General features: G+C 40.8%; 1 protein-coding gene across 1 annotated transcript in view; it reads left to right on the forward strand.

The window, feature by feature from the left end:
- Positions 1-8470: 8470 nt before the first annotated feature.
- Positions 8471-21312, forward strand: part of ITIH2 (inter-alpha-trypsin inhibitor heavy chain 2) — a 36421-nt gene continuing 23579 nt past the window's right edge. The window contains exons 1-6 of the mRNA XM_054726348.1: positions 8471-8554; positions 9852-9926; positions 11624-11656; positions 13288-13457; positions 16785-16889; positions 20676-20838. Of these exons, the coding sequence (XP_054582323.1) occupies positions 8471-8554; positions 9852-9926; positions 11624-11656; positions 13288-13457; positions 16785-16889; positions 20676-20838 (630 nt within the window). The remainder of the gene's footprint in view (positions 8555-9851; positions 9927-11623; positions 11657-13287; positions 13458-16784; positions 16890-20675; positions 20839-21312) is intronic.

Consider the following 21312-nt stretch of genomic DNA (forward strand, 5'->3'; position numbering starts at 1 on the left):
ATCTTTTTTATTTTTGCATTGCTATGATTTTACCACGTTTAAATAGGAATACCAATAAGCCCCCCCCCTTATATCAAGATAATTTTATGATCATAACAGGGAAACATTCTTTTCTACACTTATGTCATGCATGCATGCTATATTTTTAGTGGCAGATATCCTGGGAGAACATCTGTATTAGTCTCCTGTGGCTGCTGTAACAAATGACCACAAATGTAGTGGTTTATAACAATTCACCTGTGTTCTCTCACAGCTCCTTCCTCCTGAAGGCTAAAGATGGGTTCACAGGGCTGTATTATTTCTGAAGGCTCTAAGGAAGAATCATTTTACTTGTCTTTTCCAGTTTCTGGAGGCCAACTATGTTGGCTCATGACCCCGCATCATTCCAACCTCTGCTTCCATCATCACAACTCCTCTCTGACTCTGACCCTCCTGTCACCCTCTTTCTTTTACAGGGATCCTCATGATTACATTGGACCCACCCACATAATCCAGAATAATTTCCTCAAATTGCATGTGCAAAATCCCTTTTGCCCTGTGAAGTAGCATGTTCACAGGTTGTGGGGATCAGGACGTAGAAATGTTTTGGGGTTGTTATTCAGCCTACCACACCCCAATATTTACTTGGTGTCCTTCCCTAAAGCCCGCACTTTGCACATCTGAGGAGAGAGGAAAGAGAAAAACATTATACAGGGACTCTTTCAAAGATCAAGGACAAAATGACACGCCATGCCACATTGCAAAATGAGTGCTACCCTCACTCCCCATGCAGGTCTTGAAAAGATGTGTCCCCAAGCCAGTTTTGTGCCCCTTCATCCACCACCTACCGCAAAAGCTGATGCTGGAAGAACTGAAGTGAGGGACCCCTTTGGAAAAGGTTGTCTGGGGCACTCTGGTGTCTCCCCTCCCTACGAGGCTGGCTGCAGCCATCTGTGAGGGGGAAAGGCCTCAGTTGATTGGGTGAGGCCCACCCACGTTAGGGAGGGCAATTTGCTTTACTCCAAGTCCACCAATTTACCGGTACATGTTAATCTCATCCAAAACAGCCTCACAAAATAATGATTTTACTGGGTAGGATGTGTCCATCTGCATACAACAAAATACCCAATGAACAGTGGCCAACTTTTGTATTTCTTTTTCATTTAGCGAGAATCCCAAACAGGTTGAGTAGCTTTTCAAGGTCATAGATAATAAGCGGTAGAAACTAAAGTACAAACTCAGAGCCCCAAAGATCTGCTCTTCACCACGTGCCATAAACAGTTTCACGGCAGGCTCCGCATATAGAAAGTATTCAGGTATATTGGTAGCTTGAGTGGATGATTAGTTTACTATAAATAAATATCCACATTTCCTGTTTTGTAAGTACAGCTAATCCATGATACTTATACATGATTCACTCGTGTATCCATTATGTGTTATGTGTCAGAATCAATCAATACTTTTAGCATGTAATTATTTAAATATGTTTTTGGAGAGGAAAACCACATAATCAAGCTCTAGAAATACTAGGTTATGCTCATTTAATGCACTATAATAAGGCTTCTTATTATAGAAGTTCGTACCCCCAATTGTGTAATTAATATTTTACTTTGAAGTTCTTCATCCCCTACTTTGCACGGGTCCTTTAGATCAGTTCAAAATAGGTGAGCACCTTTCGCCATCTAGTGGGGACACGTTTTGAAAAACATTTCAAGTGAATTTTATATTCATATCATCCAAATGCCACTTCGGATAGACTTATACAAAATAAAAGCAGAAACGTGGAATAAAACTGGGCTCTTTCTCCTAATAAACTGTGGCTCTAAAAACCTTCTTTCAGCTTCTCCCAGATTGTTGTCCCCTTTTCCTGATTCCACACAGCAGCTTCCTACTGAAAACACCCTCAGTGTTTCCGAGAAGAGATCAGTATCCTAATCAGTTTACCCCAAAGGTCTATTTCTTTCACAATATGTTGCAGGGGCTCCTGGCTAAGTCAGTATTGCTCAGGAAGAGGGAGTGCAGGGTCTTATGGAAAGTGAAAATTTTTGATTGCAGTAACCCTTTGTCAGTTACTCACCATTGCTGTTTAGATAAATGTTGTTTGAATGTGCTATTCTCTGCTTGGTGGGAAGTTCAAGGGCCTCCCTGATATTTTTAAAAATTCTAGCCCGGTTGGTGTTCTCAGTAATTGAGCATTGACCCATGAACCTGGAGGTCACGGTTCAATTCCCGGTAAGGGCACATGCCCGGGTTATGGGCTCAATTCCCAGTAAGGGGCGTGCAGGAGGCAGCTGATCAATGATTCTCTCTCATTGATGTTTCTATCTCTCCCTTTCCCTTCCTCTCTGAAATCAATAAAAATATATATTTTTAAAATTCTGGAGCTAATTCTTGTTAACATTCATTTCTCAGTTGCAGCTTTCCTCCAGTGGTAGACATTACTCTATACCAAAATCCAAATTCCCTATCCTCTCCAGCATAGGAAACGATTGCAATTTCTTGCCCCCGCCCCCCACCCCACTGCCCTTGAAATTAAGCATAGCCATGTGCCTTACTCTGACCATAGACCTATGAATGGAAATGACACATGTCACTTGCAGGTAGAAGCAATGTACTCCTCCCCATTTTTCTCTTGCCTCTCGGAGCCTAGACCTCTGAGTTAGGGCAATAGGTAGTATGTCCAAGAATCAGGCAAAATGTTTGTTGTTTTAAACCCACACTTTCTGATTTTGTATTTTTGGCTTGTAGTACATCTATCCAATTTTTAACATTTTTCTTTTGAAATTTCTTTATGTCTGGCCCCAAATTACATTAACCCCCACCTGTGCCTAAAAGGGAAGAAAAAGGATTTAGCAGAATAATAGAGTATCCTCTTGAAAAATTAAAACAAATAATCCTTTACAAATCTAAAGCAAAATGTCTTAACTTCACTATGAGAGGAAGCCATCAGAGTTCAAATGTGTGTTGAAAACTGACATTCTCCAGATTATGTCTTATCTGAACTAATGAACAAGCAGTAGAGGGTCAGATACAGCTATTTGTAAATTAGTTCACCTTTGACATTGGACTTTTAAAACTATACTTTCACAATGATTGAACTAGAACGGAATTTTATAAATCTCTGATGGCTATTGTCACACCGTTAGCTAAGCCACGGTGGCACACTCAGAGTCATGAACCTCAAGTTTATTGATATTCCTTAGAATTCTCATTGAGTACTAAATGAGTTACTGTTTTGCTCACTAGTAAACATTATGAAATATAGTTTAAAAATTCCCTTAAATTTCCTACTGATTTTCTAATACATGAAAGTGGATACTCTTGTGGCATTTGCAGTAGTGATTTCCATCCTATAAATCAGGAGAGTTTAAGTAACAGTGGATACTTTTAATTCATTGGATTACAGTTGCCCAGGCCGAGGTGGGGTGGGAGAGTCCCAGGTTCAGGACCCAGTGACCTGAATACACACCTACCCTGGCAGGGAGCCATAAAGTTTGTGAACATTAAAAGATCAAACATGGTATTCTGTTCAAGACCTTGAAATTTAGAGATAGGCTATCAGCATGAAAAGAAAAGACTGACCCAGGCTGCCCTCAATTTGGTTGTTCTGAGGTCATTCAAAATATCAGATTACAAGAGATGAAGGGGCCATAATGTTGGGAATCATAATTATTTTCTTAAAAATATGCCATAGGGTCTCAATTGCTCAGAGGCATCATCTCAGCAGAGAATGGAAAGCTATGACAGGATTTTTCTGTGAGGGTTGGGTAGAGACACCCATGTGGCTGGGAGCTCACCCAGCCCATCCTAGGCAAGGGAGGGAAGGATTGGATTACAGTTAGTTCTTTCATACCACAATCCAATTGTCCCAGTACCATTTATTCAGGACTGAATTCATTCCCCCACTGTTGTGTTGCTTTAGATTTATAATATGTTCTATATGAAATGTATTTCTGGCTCACTATTTTATTGCATTAATTAGTGTCTATATTATGCTCTATCCACTGAGCCAAACCAGCGAGGGCTAAAAAACATGTTTTTTTGTCTTTTATTGTCTTCTCATCCTCAGAGTTTTCAGGTTCTATAAATTATTCTATGGGGACACTGACATCAATATTCTATAAAATGTATATATTAATTTAGCTAATGAGCCCTTATTAGCTAATCAGTTATTAGTATGAACTATTAGTATTTCTAATAGTAGAGTATTCCATCTATTCGTGTCTTCTTTTATTTTACCAGAATTTAAAATATTTCTTCTTGTGAATCCCTCACTCAATTTCTTATGTTTTTGATACACTTGGTTAAAAAGACATATTTTTTATGTTATTTTCTGTGTAATCACTAGTTAAGAGAAATGTAACTGATTTTGCAGGTTCACCTTATATCTCGCTGTTTGGCTAAACAAATGTACTGCATCTAGTAATTTTTTATTAGATTTTTCTAGAAAAGGAATAACATCCTCTACAAAACAAATCTTTTGGTTTCTCTTTATAAGAGAGAAGCGACTTTTCTGAATAGTCTTTCTTACACACACACACATCTCCTGTCATGTTAAAAAAAAAAAAAATTGCCTCCTGCCCTAGCTGATTTGGCTCAGTGGATAGAGCGTCGGCCTGCAGACCAAAGAGTCCCAGGTTTGATTCCAGTCAAGGGCACGTACCTTGATTGCAGGCTCCTCAAACCCTGGTCCTTGTTGGAGGCAACCAATTAATGTGTTTCTCTCACATGGATGTTTCCCTCTGTCTTTCCCTCTCTCTTCCACTCTCCCTAAAAATCAATGGAAAAATATACTCAGGTGAGGATTAACAACAACAACAAATATATATATACTAGAGGCCCAGTGAATGAATTCGTGCACCGGTTGGGTCACTCTGCCTGGCTGGCAATCGGGCCGGTTAGGGCTATCTCACCCAGTCCCAACCAGAGCTGATCAGGGCCAACTGGCTGGGGGGAGGGACCACCGGAGGTTGGCCGGCCGTGGGAGGTTGGCTGTGGGAGCACACTGACCACCAGGGGGCAGCTCCTGCATTGAGTGTCTGCCCCCAAGTGGCCAGTGCATGTCATAGCAACCGGTAGACTGGTTATTCGGTCAACTGGTCATAATGGTCACTTAGGCTTTTATATATAGATATATATAATTGCCTGCTAATACTAATACTTTCAGCTCTTTAATCAGAAACAAATTTGGAATTTATTGGATGGCTTCTCAATAGCTATTGAGATAGTGAAATAATTTTTAATATTTTTAATGAAATTTTATTTTGACAAGTATTCTTGTGTAATATCAGCCTTGATTTCCTAGACAATCCACTCTCAAGTATAGTGAATTACTCTCTCATGGTACCAAAATGTTGTCCAGGGTCATATTTATTATCCTATGTAATAAAAACCCAGCAACTGAATCAGCAGAATGACCAGAGACCAGAACAACCACAGCCCCTCACCCCGGCTGGCCCTGCCCCCCAGAGAGCAGTTAGGGGAGATCAGGCAGTCAGGCGAGTGGTTAGGGGCAATCAGGCAGGCAGGCAGAGGTGGCTGGGGCAATGAGGCAGGCAGTTGAGTGGTTAGGGGCGATCAGGCAGTCAGGTGAGTGGTTAGGTGCGATGAGGCAGGCAGGCAAGTGGTTAGGGGCGATCAGGCAGGCAGGTGAGCAGTTAAGATCCAGAGGTCCCGGATTGCGAGAGGGATGTCCGACTCCAGTTCAGGCCCGATCTGCAGGGATCCCCTGAAAGGTCCCAGATTGCTAAAGGGTACAGGCCGGGCTGAGGGAATCCCCCCCCCCCCCAACCGCCTCAGTGCACAAATTTTGTGCACTGGGCCTCTAGTTTTTTATAAATAAATTGGTCCTAAACTTTGTGTATGTGTTGTACTTTTCAGATTTGAGGGGTGAAAACAATACCTGCCTCATTAGATGAATTAAAAACCACATGATCACTTTCTGTATATTGTACAGATACTATACATCTGATCAAGTTTTAAAAAATGGTCAGGCTCAATCGTCTTTTTTATGTAACTTTTCCATTTCTTTCTCTGTTTTTGGTCTGTTTGCCTCTACATTATGGGCCATTTAAAATATTTTACATTTCACATAAGGTTTCTTATAAATTTGACATACTAATCAATATCTCTATTTATTAGCGATATATACATTTATTTTAAAATATCTTTCATGTTAATCATTATATATCTCATTTTCATTTTTAATTTATTATTGTGTATTGTTTTTATGGAATTCAACAGATTTATCACTTTCTTCTAATTTAAAAATCTATTTTATTATTATCTTATTTCCCCAAAGAGTTCATTTCTAATCTTAGACTTATTAATCTCTTTTGACTTTTTAAAAAATATATTTTTATTGATTTCAGAGAGGAAGGGAGAGAGAGAGAGAGAGATAGAAACATCAATGATGAGAGAGATTCAGTGATTGGCTGCCTCCTGCATGCCCCCTACTGGGGATTGAACCTGCAACGCAGGCATTTGCCCTTGACTGGAATCGAACCCAGGACACTTCAGTCCCCAGGCGGACCGTCTATCCACTAAACCAAACCAGCTAGGGCATCTTCTGACATTTTTTATTATTTGTCATGACATATATTTAACCTGATTTGTAATCCCTGTTTTTAGGTATTTGAAATACTGTAAATAGATTTTAATGCAATCTTAACTCTTAGTCTGTTTTTGTCTCATGGCTATAAAGTGTAATTCTTAGAGACAGTATATGGTGACCTTTTTATAAATCAGTAACCCTTCACAATCTTACAGATAAATTTAATCTATTTCTATTTTATATTTCAAACTATTCTTTGGCATGTGCTTAGATATAATAAATAAAATTATAGGTTATTTTTAAAATACTATCCTGCATATTTGAATCCATAAGTTTCTCTTTTTGGCATAGTTTTTTACTTCCTCTTTTCATCTGGAAATGTTTTTGAAATAAACTTTAAACCATTTCCCTTCAAACCAAATCAGAAAGCTATCTCAGACAACTGACCTATTTATTTGTGCTGTGTTCTGTGTAATCCCCACAGTGACTCTGAGGTGCAAGGGAACCTGCTGAGTGTCGCCAGACAAGGATCCGGTGGGAACAGCCCTATATCCTCATGTTTCAGAGGCCATGGCCAACTCTCTTTTTCCATGTGGGTGCAAGTTTCCTTAGAGAGTGAAGGTTCCCAGCAGCAGGTCCATGATTAGATGCTAGATCAGGGAATTTCAGGGAGGAAGCCATGAGTTGCATTCCAGGGAAGGAAACTGCTAGAAACATCCTGAGAGTTCCCCCACGGACCAAACTGGGGTCCACAGCACTGGCCTTGCTCAAGCAGATGTCTGCAGGAGAGGCTCAAGAAACGGGCTCATCAAAGAGACTATGTTGGGGACGTCAGGTAAATTCTAGTCTAAATTCATACCTGAGACATTGGATCCCAATGATGGGCGGCAGGTTGCTTCCCTTGGGCTCAGTCCTGAAGAGCAAAGGTTTTGAGGTCATGCCGACCTTGATCCTTGTCTCTACTTACCAACTGTGAGATGTGGAATAAATTATTTAACCTTATTTTCCTCCATTGTAAATGAGGATAAATACAGCACACACATCACATGGCTCTTTTATAGATTAAAAAAAAAATTATAGATAATGAAAGTAAAAGTGCTTGGCACCAGGCAGGGCTCAATAGATCCTATTTGACTTTATCATTCTATCCAGACTGTGAAGGGGAAGGAATAATACACTCTGCTTCCAGGCTGGGCTTCCCGGATTCTGGGACAGGGATGGACTGACTTGCCACTGACCTGAGCAAAGGCTGATCAGGGCAGCAGGAAGGACCCCATTCTCTTCATCACACTTCCATGAAGCGTCCTCACTGAAGTGGCCTTTGTATCCGGCACAGCTGCCCGCCCAGTTCTCCGCGTGGGATAGGTACTCAGTTGCCAAAGAGAAGGAAAACACTGACAAGGAATGCGTTGCTCAGAAAAGCATTCAGTTTCGTCTCCCATTTTTGCTAAATTCCTCCTTCTTTCATTTAAATCAAAGGATTTTGTTTCCAGAAACTTCACTTAGCTTTTTTTTTTTTTTCTCTCTGCCTCTATTTCTCACTACAATTCCTCTCTTGGTCCTTCAAAGAGGATGGCACTTATCTTTAGGCCTCTCTGCTTTTAAGAGGAACAAACATCAGCAGAGGCGAAAAAAGAAGAAGCAAAAGAAGCAGAAGCAGAGGCAGCACGTAGTCTGGGTTCTCACAGCCCAGGGACTGCCTCAGGCCTTGCTGTTTGAATAACCTCTGGGTGTCCAACCCACCCCCTCTGCTCGAGTTTGAACTCCAGAACAAATATTTGTCCCATGTTTGAACAGAGTTTGAGAGCTTTCTTCCTCTTTTTTTCTACTTTTTAAAAACGAACTGTACTCCTCTGCTGTTCCTTTGAACTCGGTTCGGTGAGAGGGGAATTCTCCCCAGACCCTGCCCTGGAGCCCGTGGCCAAGCTGCCCGGCAAGATGCAATGGCTCACGAGCTTTCTCATCTGGTTCTTTCTTTCTGAGGCACAAGCCTTCGAAATCCCCACCAGTGGACTCCCAGAAGTAAGTACTTGCAGAAGCCTTCTTGCTCTTGCCTATACAGCTGCTCAGGAACTAGCCTGTTGCCGTAGCTATTCAAGGACTGTATTCGGGGTGGAAAGAAAATTTATGATAAACTCATCTGAGTAGAAGTATTCACTGTTGTAATTACTGGACTGGGTATTTACTTTTTATAGCATTAACAGTTTCAAATGAGATGAATGAAATCAAGCTCAATGTGCTGGCCCCATCGTGTAGCATTTATGGAGTACAGCTGTCCACTTCTCATCTAAAAAAATGGGAATAATAATTGACCTAACTCAAAGGTTATTTGAGAATTAAATGACATATGTAAATTATCTAGCCCAGGGCAAACACCAGAAAGCACCTAATAATTATTAGCTATGATGATAATGTTGATGATGATAATGATGATGATGATGACATGTCATTATCACTCATACAGAGAATAAGAAAAGTCATTATCAAAGCACTATTGTTTTTCATACCTAAGTGGACAATGATTTCTGTAATAAGAGCATGTTAAATGTTTCTGTTAAAGGGGAAGGTGGCAAGTGGGCTGGTGGAGTGCAGGAATTATTCCCAGAGCTCAAGGTCTCCACTTTGGTCCTTTGGCCATCCCTACATAAGGAAAACCTTGGACTGAGTCATTTTGAAAGTCATACAAAAGCTATTTTTATGCCAGAAAGCAATGTGTATTATGGGAATATCCTGGGAGATGCAGCAGATTGTAATACTTGAAGAGTGGATTACCTACAAAAAAAAATGCCAAAAAACAGGATAGCCTATTTGGAGGGAGGAGAGGATGGATCACTCTGTCTGCTTAGAAACTTCCATATTTCCCAACACTTTAAAAAACACCGGAGTGTACTGGAAACCACCGGAATTAAAGCCAACACATCCAAATTTGTTTGTGTTTTTTCTATCACTTCTTACTGGTATTACTTTTATATTGACATTCTTAATCCAGTGGATGATGGTTCGCATTTATCCAGGCAGACACTGTTGATGCCCCTAAGATCTACCTACTACTTCCCCCAGACACACACCTGAACCGTGGATTACTTTTACCTCTACCTTACGTCACATCATCTTTTGGCAAACTCATAAATTAATTTCTTCCACTTAATAACTAGCAAACATATTAAAGAAATATTCATGTAAAAATGTGAGACTGCCCAGAGGTATAGGAAATAAGACAAAATAATATAATGAATACTTTTATGCCTATCACCAGCTGCTTATTTTGCTCTCAATTTTTTTTATTAATAGAAATAAACATCTTAAATTATTTTTTAAGTTTGCAGAATATGAAGATCTTGTGGAACTGGCTCCAGGCAGATTTCAATTTGTGCCCGAGAACCGGAGGCATCAGGTACAGTAAGCCTTAAGTTCCAAAAGGGAAAAATAAATAAAAGAAACCATGACTGAAGAAATAGGAGAAGGATTAAGATACTTTTTGCTAGATGTTCTCAAGAGCTCATGGGTTTTTTAAGCAGAAAGAAGCCCAATGGTTTTACACGTAAGTAGAAGCATTTTCAAGGTAAAAATCAAGAGAGACTTCTATGCAGCTGTCCCTGAGCCCCCCAACCATAATGGCCACCTTAGTCCCTTGAAGGATATACAGCTATGTGTTTTCTTTAAACTTGAAGATTATGGGATGATTTTACTGCCTGATAAGGAAGAACTTCCTCTTAGGGGGTATTTCCCATCCCAGTGGTGGCAGGTATGTCCCACTTGCAGCCACAAATTCTCTTTCCTCTGGTCACTGCTCTCTTGGGGTGTAGCTCAGAGAGCATGGGAGTGGCTCAGAGAACTGGCCACACTGCGGGCTGCACTCTGGAGCCAGCATAGACAAGATCCTCTCCCTCGTGGGGGTGAGTTCTCCAGGAGCCCAGGAAGGTTTTGGCTTCTTCCCCAAAGAGCCTACATGCTGAGAAAGGTATTTATGGAAACAACCCTAAGCTGACCGGTGACTTATTTTGTATGGGTATGAATTCTTTACTTTCCAGAAGTCCAGGTATTTTGTAGACCAATAATATTAAAACCCAATAGGCAAGCCCTCATGTCAGGGTCTTCATCTACCCACAAGAGAGAAAACTTAGTCATCGAAAATTTCACTTGAAAAGTCTAAAAGGAGGCAACTGTTGACTCATTATGTCATGTAATACCTCTTAAAACCTCATTTCACCCCAAATCAGGCAAGCTAAGCTTATATCCAACACCTGAATTATTACTGTAAACTTCACCAGACATGAAATATTCACCCATCACTCTAAAGCCACTCAGCTTTCCATGCCCACAGGACAATCTTTCCTGTGGATAATTCCCTAGCAGAGCGGTTAGGGTACAGAGTTTCCACATGCCAGTCACCATGCTTAGCTCCACCAAGGAGAAAACACATCAAAATGCCGACTCCCATGTAGCTTAGTCTAATGGAGGAGACAGACACGTATTCCCACTATCTTCCTTTGAAGAAGAGCTATGCTGCTATGAAACGCTTAGTAAAGGAAGCTTACCTGGTCTGAGGATGAGAGGGCGTCAGAGAGAACTTCACTGAGAAAATTCTGCCTGAGCTGAGATCTGAAGGAGGAATAGGAGTTAGTGACATTGAGGGAGGGGACAGAGGTGACCTGGAAGGGGGAGCAGACAATGGGGATGGCATGTCCAGAGCCCCATGGTAGGAAAAAAAAAAAAAAGCACCCAAACAACCATCCAATTGAATAAAAGATCAATCATACAAATAGGATAAAAGTGATAATATGCTACTCAGCATGAGTTTGGTTAGATATTTTCGTTTAAAAACATCTGTTTTAGCATTATGTAAATAATGATGGGCATGCAACCCAAAGGGGGCTGAGAAATTTGTTCAGAGAAACACACCAGTGGAAAATAGTATCCCAGAATGTTTGATATTTATGTCTTGGCTCCAATGAATAGATTACAGCTCAGGATTGCAGAAAGAAATTTATTTATTTTTTATTTATTTTTTACTGAGAGAAAGCAGTTTTTTGCCCTCAAGGTAATAAGTAACACACTTTTGAAGAATGATTATCTAACTTCCTTTCACAGAGAAGTGTTTCTGGAGAATCTGGAGAAACCATGGTAAGTTTACTTTGATTTTGTTAAATATTGATACCTGAATGATTTTTCTGTTACCTATTATCTAGAAATCAGTACTGTTACCTCCTTTGTCTCCATCACCGAGAGCATTTACCTGACTTTCGAAATACCCCCTTGCCCAATTCTGTTTGGAAGTGTGTCTAAAACTCAGCATGAAAGAGAACGTGTACAAGCAACCAGAAGAGGTGTTACCAAGAGTTGCAAATGCCCTTTCTCTTCATTTTCTTAAGTTTTGCCAACATAGATTTCATCCAAGCATATACATTTATTCCAGCTTAACAGTTTTTATTTCAAATATGACATCTCACAGCTCTGGAGGTAAAAGAGTGTGGGAAAGGAACTCTTAAAAATGAAATGACTTGATTCCCTGAGATGTTCAAGGTCGTGTTTCCCGTGGCAAGAAAATGTCAAAAGGAAGTGGTTTGTGTTGGCTTCCTGCTCTGAACTGACAGAAATTGTGGCAAGCACAGGTTTAAGGACTAGGAAGGACAAATAACAGCCTGGGTTTTATCTTAGCTGGAGGTGAGCTGGATATTGAGTTGAAAGGTTTCGTCTTGAATGAGAAAGTCTGAGGGATGACACCTAGTATTGAATTAAGCAAATCCTTTTGAAGGAAAAAGTCAAAATCCAATGGAGTTACATTGCCATAGTCCTGAAGCAGCTTGCAATTCTCAGGCACCTCCTAAAAGCGATGTGTTTGTAATCCCTTGCCTTGAGCATGCTCATAAACTGTAGCCTTTTTTACATTGGGGCTGCCTTAATTGAGTAGAGAAGGACTGGCAAAGGGGGTCCAGAGTGCTGGACCAATAATTGCATCAAAATGATATTCTTTTTTTTTTTAATATATTTTATTGATTTTTTACAGAGAGGAAGAGAGAGGGATAGAGAGTTAGAAACATCGATCAGCTGCCTCTTGCACACCTCCTACTGGGGGTGTGCCCGCAACCAAGGTACATGCCCTTGACCGGAATCGAGCCCGGGACCCTCAAGTCCTCAGGCCGACGCTCTATCCACTGAGCCAAACCGGTTTCAGTGATATTCTTCTTGTCCTTCTATTCAATTTGTTACTCACACCTATCAGTGTTCTCACCTATCAGTGTCTTTCCTTGGGGAAGGAGAAGAAGACTGGGAGAAGATTAAATTGTAATAGATAAAATCAAAGAAGATAGATAGCAGTATGGAGACCGTGTGTGTCTTCCACCTCACCATATCCCTGGCTGCACCCACCTCTGGAGGTGCAGCCAGGGTCTCCTTCCACCCCTGCAATCCTGTATCCTTTCTTTCATTGTGGCCCTGCATTTGAAGTTATTTCTAGGACTTTTCCAATCCAATCTTGCTTCCCACAACCATTTTCTACTTGTGTTCTACCTTTAAAAATCATTATTAATAGATGTATAAACCTGAAAGGCATGTCAAGATATCTCAAAATAAAGGCAGACTTCTGCCTTGGGGGTATTTCAAGTTAGGAGAATGTTTAATAATACCCACCTGAGATATACGCTTAATAATGCCTTAGGCTTGTTCATAATAAGATGTACTACTCTTAGCATCAAATCCATAGTGAAGTTCTGTATAATTTTTTTCTGAGTATAGCTATGCTTCCTTGTCAACAGGAAGATGTTGATCAAGTAACTCTTTATAGCTACAAAGTCCAATCCACTATTACTTCTCGTATGGCCAACACCATGATCCAGACCAAAGTGGTGAACAACTCCCCACAGCCTCAGGATGTTGTGTTTGATGTTCAGATTCCCAAAGGAGCCTTCATTTCCAACTTCTCCATGTGAGTAATTCCTATGTAAGCAGACATTGGATATGCTCTACTCACAGAATCATAGTTAGAATGGGCTTTAATGGTCAACTGCTCCAGTGGTTCTCACTCTGAGAGTTTTGGACCCACTGGATGTCAAGGGTCATTGTGGAGTGGGCCCCAATAATTTGTTTCTGTTAAAAATACCAGAATTTGTGAAGAATTTGCTTTTCATTTCTAATAAGTTAAAACAAATTTAAGCTATCTCTATAGTAACAACCTCTCACTTTACTTGCATTTTAATGTACTCTCTTGTGGGGGGTGAGGAGATAAATATAAGAAATTGCTCTGGCTTCCAGGAAACCATATATGAGTGTGTGCATAGCAGTTCAGTATCATCTGTCTTGTTTCTCTATGGAAAAAAAATATAACAACCACTGATTAAGTCTAATCATCAGTCCAGTGATTGAATTCCACTATTATATCCCTCAAAAGTGGATTATCCAGGCTTGACTTAAATATCTCTTTAATAATAAACTTGCTACTTCCCAGGGCAATCCACTGTATAGTTGATAGGTCTGTTAGAATTATTTCTTATACTTAATTGAAATCTGTTCCATTTTCTACCCCGTAACTCAAGTTCTACTCACAATTTTAAAAAAATTCTCTACAAAATACATAATGAAGAGTTCTAGAAGGACATGACATACTGTCTGAGATTGGCTTCAGAATAATCAAGATGAAGAGAGTGGAGGTTCAGACAATTGAAATTGTCTGAAATACTGATAATGGTGTAGTTCAGTGATGGATCCATGGAGTTGCTTATATTATTCTTTTTATTCTTTGTATGTTTGAAGATTTCTACAACAACAACAAAAATGTTTAACCACTACAATACCTTTCAAACAGTGAAGGCCGTTACTTTGTCCCACTTGGCAGCTTCATTTATCAAGGCTAAATGTTCCCTGTTCCTTCAAGTGACTGGTGGCTTTCTATCCCCTGAACATTTGGGTGGCCATCACCAGCATGTGCGCCACTTGGCTAATGTCCTTCTCCAGTTGCCTAGAAGAGAGACGATGCTCCGCATACAGTCTGGCTGTTTTTTATTAAGGCATTAGATTGAGTTACTTCTCGTCCGCTTTTGTCTCTCTTACACCAATATGATCAATTATAACTGAATAAATAAAATAAAGGATTCAAATACCATGCATGTTAACTTCTAAAAACTGCAGAGCCAATGAACTATATTTTGTAAACAAAACAAAGTAGGTAGAAAGAAAGGCAGTATTTGACTTTGAATTGGCTTAGAAAATTATTTTTTAAACATTTTAGTAAGCTTTTTGTAGAAAGCAAATGTAGAATGAAAAGCTTTTATGTAGGAATATTATGTAATACTGTGTCTGAAAATTTATATTTAAAACTATTTAAATATAGTTTTAGTTTTAAACCACAAATCCAGAACTAATTCTAAGTATATCTTCTTTCTATTTTCCTCTATTCTCTCCATTTTTCATATTTCATTCCATAGAAGATTTGAGGTGATGAAAGACAGAATTATGTATATACACTTATTTGGTCTCCCTCTACACAGGGCTGAATTTATAAAACCAGAGGAAATAGTTGCTTATCTCACTACAATTTAATAGGAGTTGTGCAGACCTCCATATGCAAAATATTTCTTCTGCCTTTTTTATCAAGGTTCCAAATATTCTACCAATAGAAATGATTTACTTTTGTCTTTAAAACTTTTTGGTCTTTGAACCTTAGAATGATTGATAGAAATAGTGCTAACCTGGCACATGGGGTGCAGGTCTAGCTCAGTCTCTGACCAACTGTGTGACCTTGAACAAGTCACTTGTCCCCTTGGCTCTGATTTCTCTCATCTAAAAAGGCAAACATAGAGGTGTGTCTCAATAAGCATGCTATTGGTGCTTGGGGCAGGACAATTTTTAGCAAAACTGCCCTACACACTGCAGAATAGCTAGCATTCTTGGTGCCCTCCTATCATGCCAGTAATATTTTCAGTGATCAGAACAACCAAAAACATTTCCACACATTTCTAAGTTCCTTCTTGGGAAGAGATACTGCCCATTTGAGTGCCATAAGCCCCCTTTTCATTTCTAAAATTCTGTAATTCAACTGCTCTAACCTATCATTTCTTAGTATGGATTACAGAACAGCCAGCTAACATTCAGGTAGATAGAGATGGAGATGTAAAGAGAGGACAGAGGTCCCCAAGGGAGATGTTAGAGGGGTAAACACAAACTTTGCAAAAGGGTTCATTCACCAGCACCTTTCTCCAGCTTTCTTTATTCTCTGCCACCCACCCTGGTAGGAGAGCAAAATGCCCGCAAGCTATGGCAGACCCTTAACTCACAGAAGATTGATCTTATGAACCAAATGTAAGCCAGATAACTTGTGACTTATCAGTTACCTCTTCTGAGCACATTGGTGACTCAAAAGGGACACCCAAAGCAACCTAAGTGCCCATCAATAGACGAGTGGATGAAGAAAGTGTGGTACATATAAATGATGGAATATTACTCAGCCATAAAAAAGAATGAAATCTTACATTTTGCAACAACATGGATGAACCTAGAGAGTATTATGCTAAGTGAAATAATGCAGAGAAAAACAAATATGATTTTATTTACATGTGGAATCTGAAGAGCAAAATAAATGAACAAACGAAATCATAACAGACTCATAGATGTAGAGAGAAGACTGATAATTGCCAGAGGGGAGGGGGTTTAGGGGGCTGGGCGAAAAAGGCGAAGGAATTGAAAAGTACAAATTGGTAGTTATAAAAGAGTCATGGAATGTAAAGTTCAGCATAGGGAATGTAGTCAACAATACTGTAATATCTATATATGGTGCCAGGTGGGTACTAGACTTATAGGGGGATCACTTCATAAATTATATAAATATTTCATCACTAAAAAATACATAAATGATATAAATGTATACCAGAAACTATTATAAAATAATATTGAGTGTCAACTATTGAAAAGAAGTTTTAAATTTTTTAAAAGGTTACCCAATAAGAACAATACTTTATCTGCAGGGTAAAATTTGAAAATAAAGGAACATTTTTAACACAAGCAACAGTAGTAAGGGAAAGCTTTTAGGATGATGGGAGCCTACATGTCCCTCTTAAATCACACTATCAGATGAAGACACTCCTGTGTATGAAATATGCAAATGTCTCTCTCTCTTTTTTTTTTTTCCAGATGCAAAATGATCGTTGCCCCCATTTAGTAAATCCACCTGGTTGGCATGTTTGCTTACTGTTTTTGTTAGTTTTGCTATTTTTGTTTGCTTTATATTCAGACCAACTGGTGGCTTTCTGTCATTTTCTAGGAGTGTAGATGGCACTACATTCACTAGTTCCATTAAGGAGAAAACCGTGGGTAGAGCCCTCTACTCACAGGCAAGAGCAAAAGACAAAAGCACCGGATTGGTGAGGTAAGGCCCGCGCCCTCATCCCACTGCTGTCTCCCCAGTCCCTTCCTCAAGAGCACACAGCCTTGTAGTCAGATGGTGGAGTTAGGTGTTCCAGTTTCTATTCCCTAAGGCCTCTCTGCAGCAACTGAGCTCTCCTTACACAGCTTGCAGTTGGATGTTCTGTAGATAATGTTGATTTGCTAAAAGAGTATGTAGAGCAAGCATGTCAAACTCAAAGGCTAACATGGGCCAAATAAACAAGGTTTAAGTTTATATGGGCCACAAAAAAACAAAAGCTTCAATTTTCATAGAAACGTAGGTTTATTTCGATAGAGACATGCTGAATACAAAGGGCTGAAATAAATGAGTAATCATTAACATAAAATAATAGACCATTTTATTAAAAATTAATATATTTTCTTGAACATTAACTTATCTGACACTGAATAACAGTACAAATTAATAAGTGTAACGCAAATAAACCTATTTTTCTTGTTCTCCGAAAGCGAAATATTTCCTGTTGCGCACACCAAACAAGTCAGTCCAAAACTAATGATGTGGCAATTGGCTGCTAATATATTCATTGCTAGTATTAGTAGAGAGAAATAGTGTGCCTGCGCATAAGGCACATAAGGGAAATGAACGCAACACGATTATAGTAATCATTCATTAGTAAACGTTGTAGTTCATTATTAATAATTATGTGTAACAGGATATTGTAAAAATTTTACAAAATTTTTATTAAAACGTTTCTTGCATACCGTTATATTGGCTGGGCCACAAAAATATTCGTTGTGGGCCGCATGCGACCCACCGACCATGAGTTTGACATGCTTGGTATAGAGAAACTACAGAAGTTCTGGTGATCTGTTAAGAACCCTTACCATGTAGAATTGACCCTTGAACAACACAACTTAAACTTCTTGGATGCACTTACACCAGAATTTTTTAAAAAATAGACACAGCCTTCCTTTTGCATTCATAGATTCAACCAACCTAGAGTAGAAATAATATTTTTGCATTCCTAACTTAGGATTCCCCAAAATATTGTTTTCCATGCACAGTTGGTTGAATCTGTGGTTGCAAAACCCATGGATAGGAAGGGTTGACTGTAGAGTCAAAAGTCACATGCTGATTTTCTACTACACTGTAGTCAGTACTCCTAACCCCCTGCATTGTTCAAGGGTCAATTGTATTCGGAAATAAAGGTTTGGAATTTGTTTTAATGATTTATTCTACCTTATTTTTATGGAGTAAGGCTTTTACCTTCAAAAGGGGAGCCTCTCAAGCCAGAAACATCAAAGGAATTTTCAACCAGTCACTTCTCACACTGCCTATCTAATCTGCCAGATCCTGCCACCCACTTTTCCTTCATCTCCTCCACCTCTTCTACATTCCAGAATTTACCTTTACTTAAAATTATTTTCATTTCATTCTTCCTTTATTCATTCAATGAAAGTTCATTGAGCTCTGTACCCAGTTCTGTCAAAGACGACAACACCACAGCAAACACTGCAGCTAGCGGAGGAGACAGCCCAGGAACCTAGAGTACAGAGGTGGCTCTCATATATATAACATATATAATTTTAAGGGGTTATTACATACTAGTGACCCGGTGCACGAAATCCGTGCACATAAAAAGGGGATTAATTAGAGGAAATAATTTAATATTGCTATTTGCCCTTTCTCCATAATAGAAGTGTCAGAGATGAAAGAAATTAGTAAAATGTATATGAAAACCTTCCTCCTGTCAGAGTCTGGGGCACACCACGGGACCCAGAGTCAAGTCCCGCCCACCCACATGCACCTCCCACATGAGACCCAGACCCGGCCGCCACTTCCCCCTCCCCCCACTGGGCTAGATCCAGACCTGGCCAATCCCACCCTTGTCAAGCCCTGCCAGGCAGGGGGTGTAGCCTCAGGTCCCCTGGCCCAGCCCCAGGATGGGGGGCGTGGCCTGAGATCCCTTTAAAGCCCCGCTGGGTGGGGGGGGGGGGCCGCAGCCTCAGGTCCCCCGTCAAGCCCCGCTGGGCGGGGGCACGGCCTGAGTTCCCCTGACCTAGCACTAGGGGTGCACCTTGAGGTCCCCTGTCAAGCCCCACCAGGCAGGGGGGTGCAGTCTGAGGTCCCCTGGCCTGGTGCCGGGGTGGGGGGTTACGGCCTGAAGTCCCCTGTCAAGCCCCACCTAGTGGGAGGCATGGCCTGAGGTCCCCCAGCCTGGCGCTGGGGCAGGGGGAGCAGCCTGAGGTCCCCTAGCCCAGTATGGGAAGCGCACCTTGAGGTCCCCCATCGAGCCCCGCTGGGTGAGGGGCATGGCCTTAGGTCCCCGGACCTGGCACTGGGGTGGGGGGTGTGGCCTAAGGTCCCCCAACCTGACGCCAGGGCGGGGGGGCACAACCTGAGGTCCCCTGTCAAGCCCTGCCGGGTGGGGGGCACAGCCTGAGGTCAGGCCACATGGGGGCGGGGGAGGGCGTAGCCTCAGGTCCCTGCTGATTGCTCGTTAAGGCTCCTTATGGGAACTTGGCCTCAGCTGTGGGTGCAGCCATCTTTGTGATGGAGTGATGGTCAATTAGCATATTCTCTCTTTATTAGATAGGGTAATATATAATGAAGTAAGTGCTCATGTAGAGAGGATACAAAACCTATGGGAGCTCAAGTGTACAATTCTGTCTGGGAGTCCAGAAAAATCATCACAGAGGACCTGATGTTTGAACTGAACATAATTAGATTGTAAAAATTTATCCAGATAGAGAAAGGAGAGAAGAAATTCCAAGCAGAGGGAACATCTCCAGCATTGATCCAGGTTGATCGGGTTCTTTTATCTTTAGGATATCATTTTGCCATCTTTATCCATCACTTTGACCATATCGTCCACTCACTTGTTATTATTCACTCCACAAATATTTATTAGCAACAGAAATTCTCCTAGGTTCTGCAGGTACAACAGACCATAGAGCTCACGTTCTAGTTCACTCCCCAGATACTAAGGCCTGTGGTCACATGCTGATGAGGTGTGCACCAGGCTATGCTCATCTTTTTCTTCAGCCACCTGGTATCCCAAGCTGACTTCCCACAGTACTTCCCCGATCCCCAATGGGCTCATCATCACAATCTCACCTTGCTTGGTTAGTTAACTTTTTAAAAATATTAATTATGTATCCTAATGCTCAAATTACCCTCATTTGATAATTTCTCTTTAAAACCATAAACATTTCAAGACCAATGATGGCATTGGGCTTGATATGTACATGACTAAGTAAGGCCTCATGCTGGAAATACATATTCAATTTGATGAAATAATAGATGTCTTCTTTCTGAAGTCTTTCAGAATTAAAGAATTCCTAGAATGAGACTCCAGTGCAGCAGAGGAAATGGGTGCTCTCCTTTGAGTTATCTAAACTTCAGTGTGAGGCTCGGCCCTACAATTGACTACCTGTGTAGTCTTCAGCAGGTTACCAATTCTCTATTGGCCGCATGTGTTATTGTCTGATAAATAAGGGTACTGATACCCAGCTTGCAGAGCTGCTTTGCAAGCTGTGATGACATGTGTCAAGTTTCTGGCACACAATAGGCATCAGTAACTGGGAGCTTTTTGCAAATGACCCTCAAATCTGTAAGAAGCTCTGGAAGAAAAGATCAGGTGAGAGAGGAGACTAAAAGTGTTAATGAAAATGAATTTATATGTAGGCTTTAATATACTATTCATTTTCATGAACAATTGAGCCATCCAACTACCCTCTGCCTAGATTCTGGGTCTTGCGCTTGGTCATGCATGTGATAACTTACATCAGGGGCTCACATCTTCAGGAGCAGGGTTCTTGATATGGAGAACTTTAAAACCGAAGTGAACATCCGACCTGGAGCAAAGGTGCAGTTTGAACTTCATTACCAGGAAGTGATGTGGAGGAAGCTGGGGTCCTATGAACACAGGCTTCATCTGCATCCAGGACGACTGGCCAAACACTTGGAGGTAAGTGTGGATTTGCAGAGTGTGCAGTGACGTCATCCTCTTATGGTTCTGTTGTTCGCCACCCTTTATGGTGTTTGTTGCCACTCAACTCTGCTAGACAGTTTGGTGTACTGAAAAGGTTATGAGTCTGGAGTCTACCAGGCCACTTCCTTACTGATTTCAATGTCAGCTTGATTTCTTATTAGCTATGTCAGTTTCCTAGCACTGCTGTAACAAATTACCACAACCTGGGGGCTTAAAACCACAGAAATTTATTCTCTCGCCGCAGTTCTGGAGAACAGAAATCTGAAATCAAGCTGTTGGCGGGGCAGCACTCCCACAGGCTCTAGGAGAGAGTCTATTCTTTGCTTTTTTTCCCCGGGTCTGGCAGCTGCTGGCATTGTTTGACATCTGGCCTCAGGGCCACATCACTCCAGTCATCACCTCCTCTGCATGTCCCAATCTCACTCTGCCTTTTCTCTTATAAAAACAGTT

The sequence above is a fragment of the Eptesicus fuscus genome, chromosome 2, assembly GCF_027574615.1.
Source record: "Eptesicus fuscus isolate TK198812 chromosome 2, DD_ASM_mEF_20220401, whole genome shotgun sequence".
NCBI lineage: Eukaryota > Metazoa > Chordata > Mammalia > Chiroptera > Vespertilionidae > Eptesicus > Eptesicus fuscus.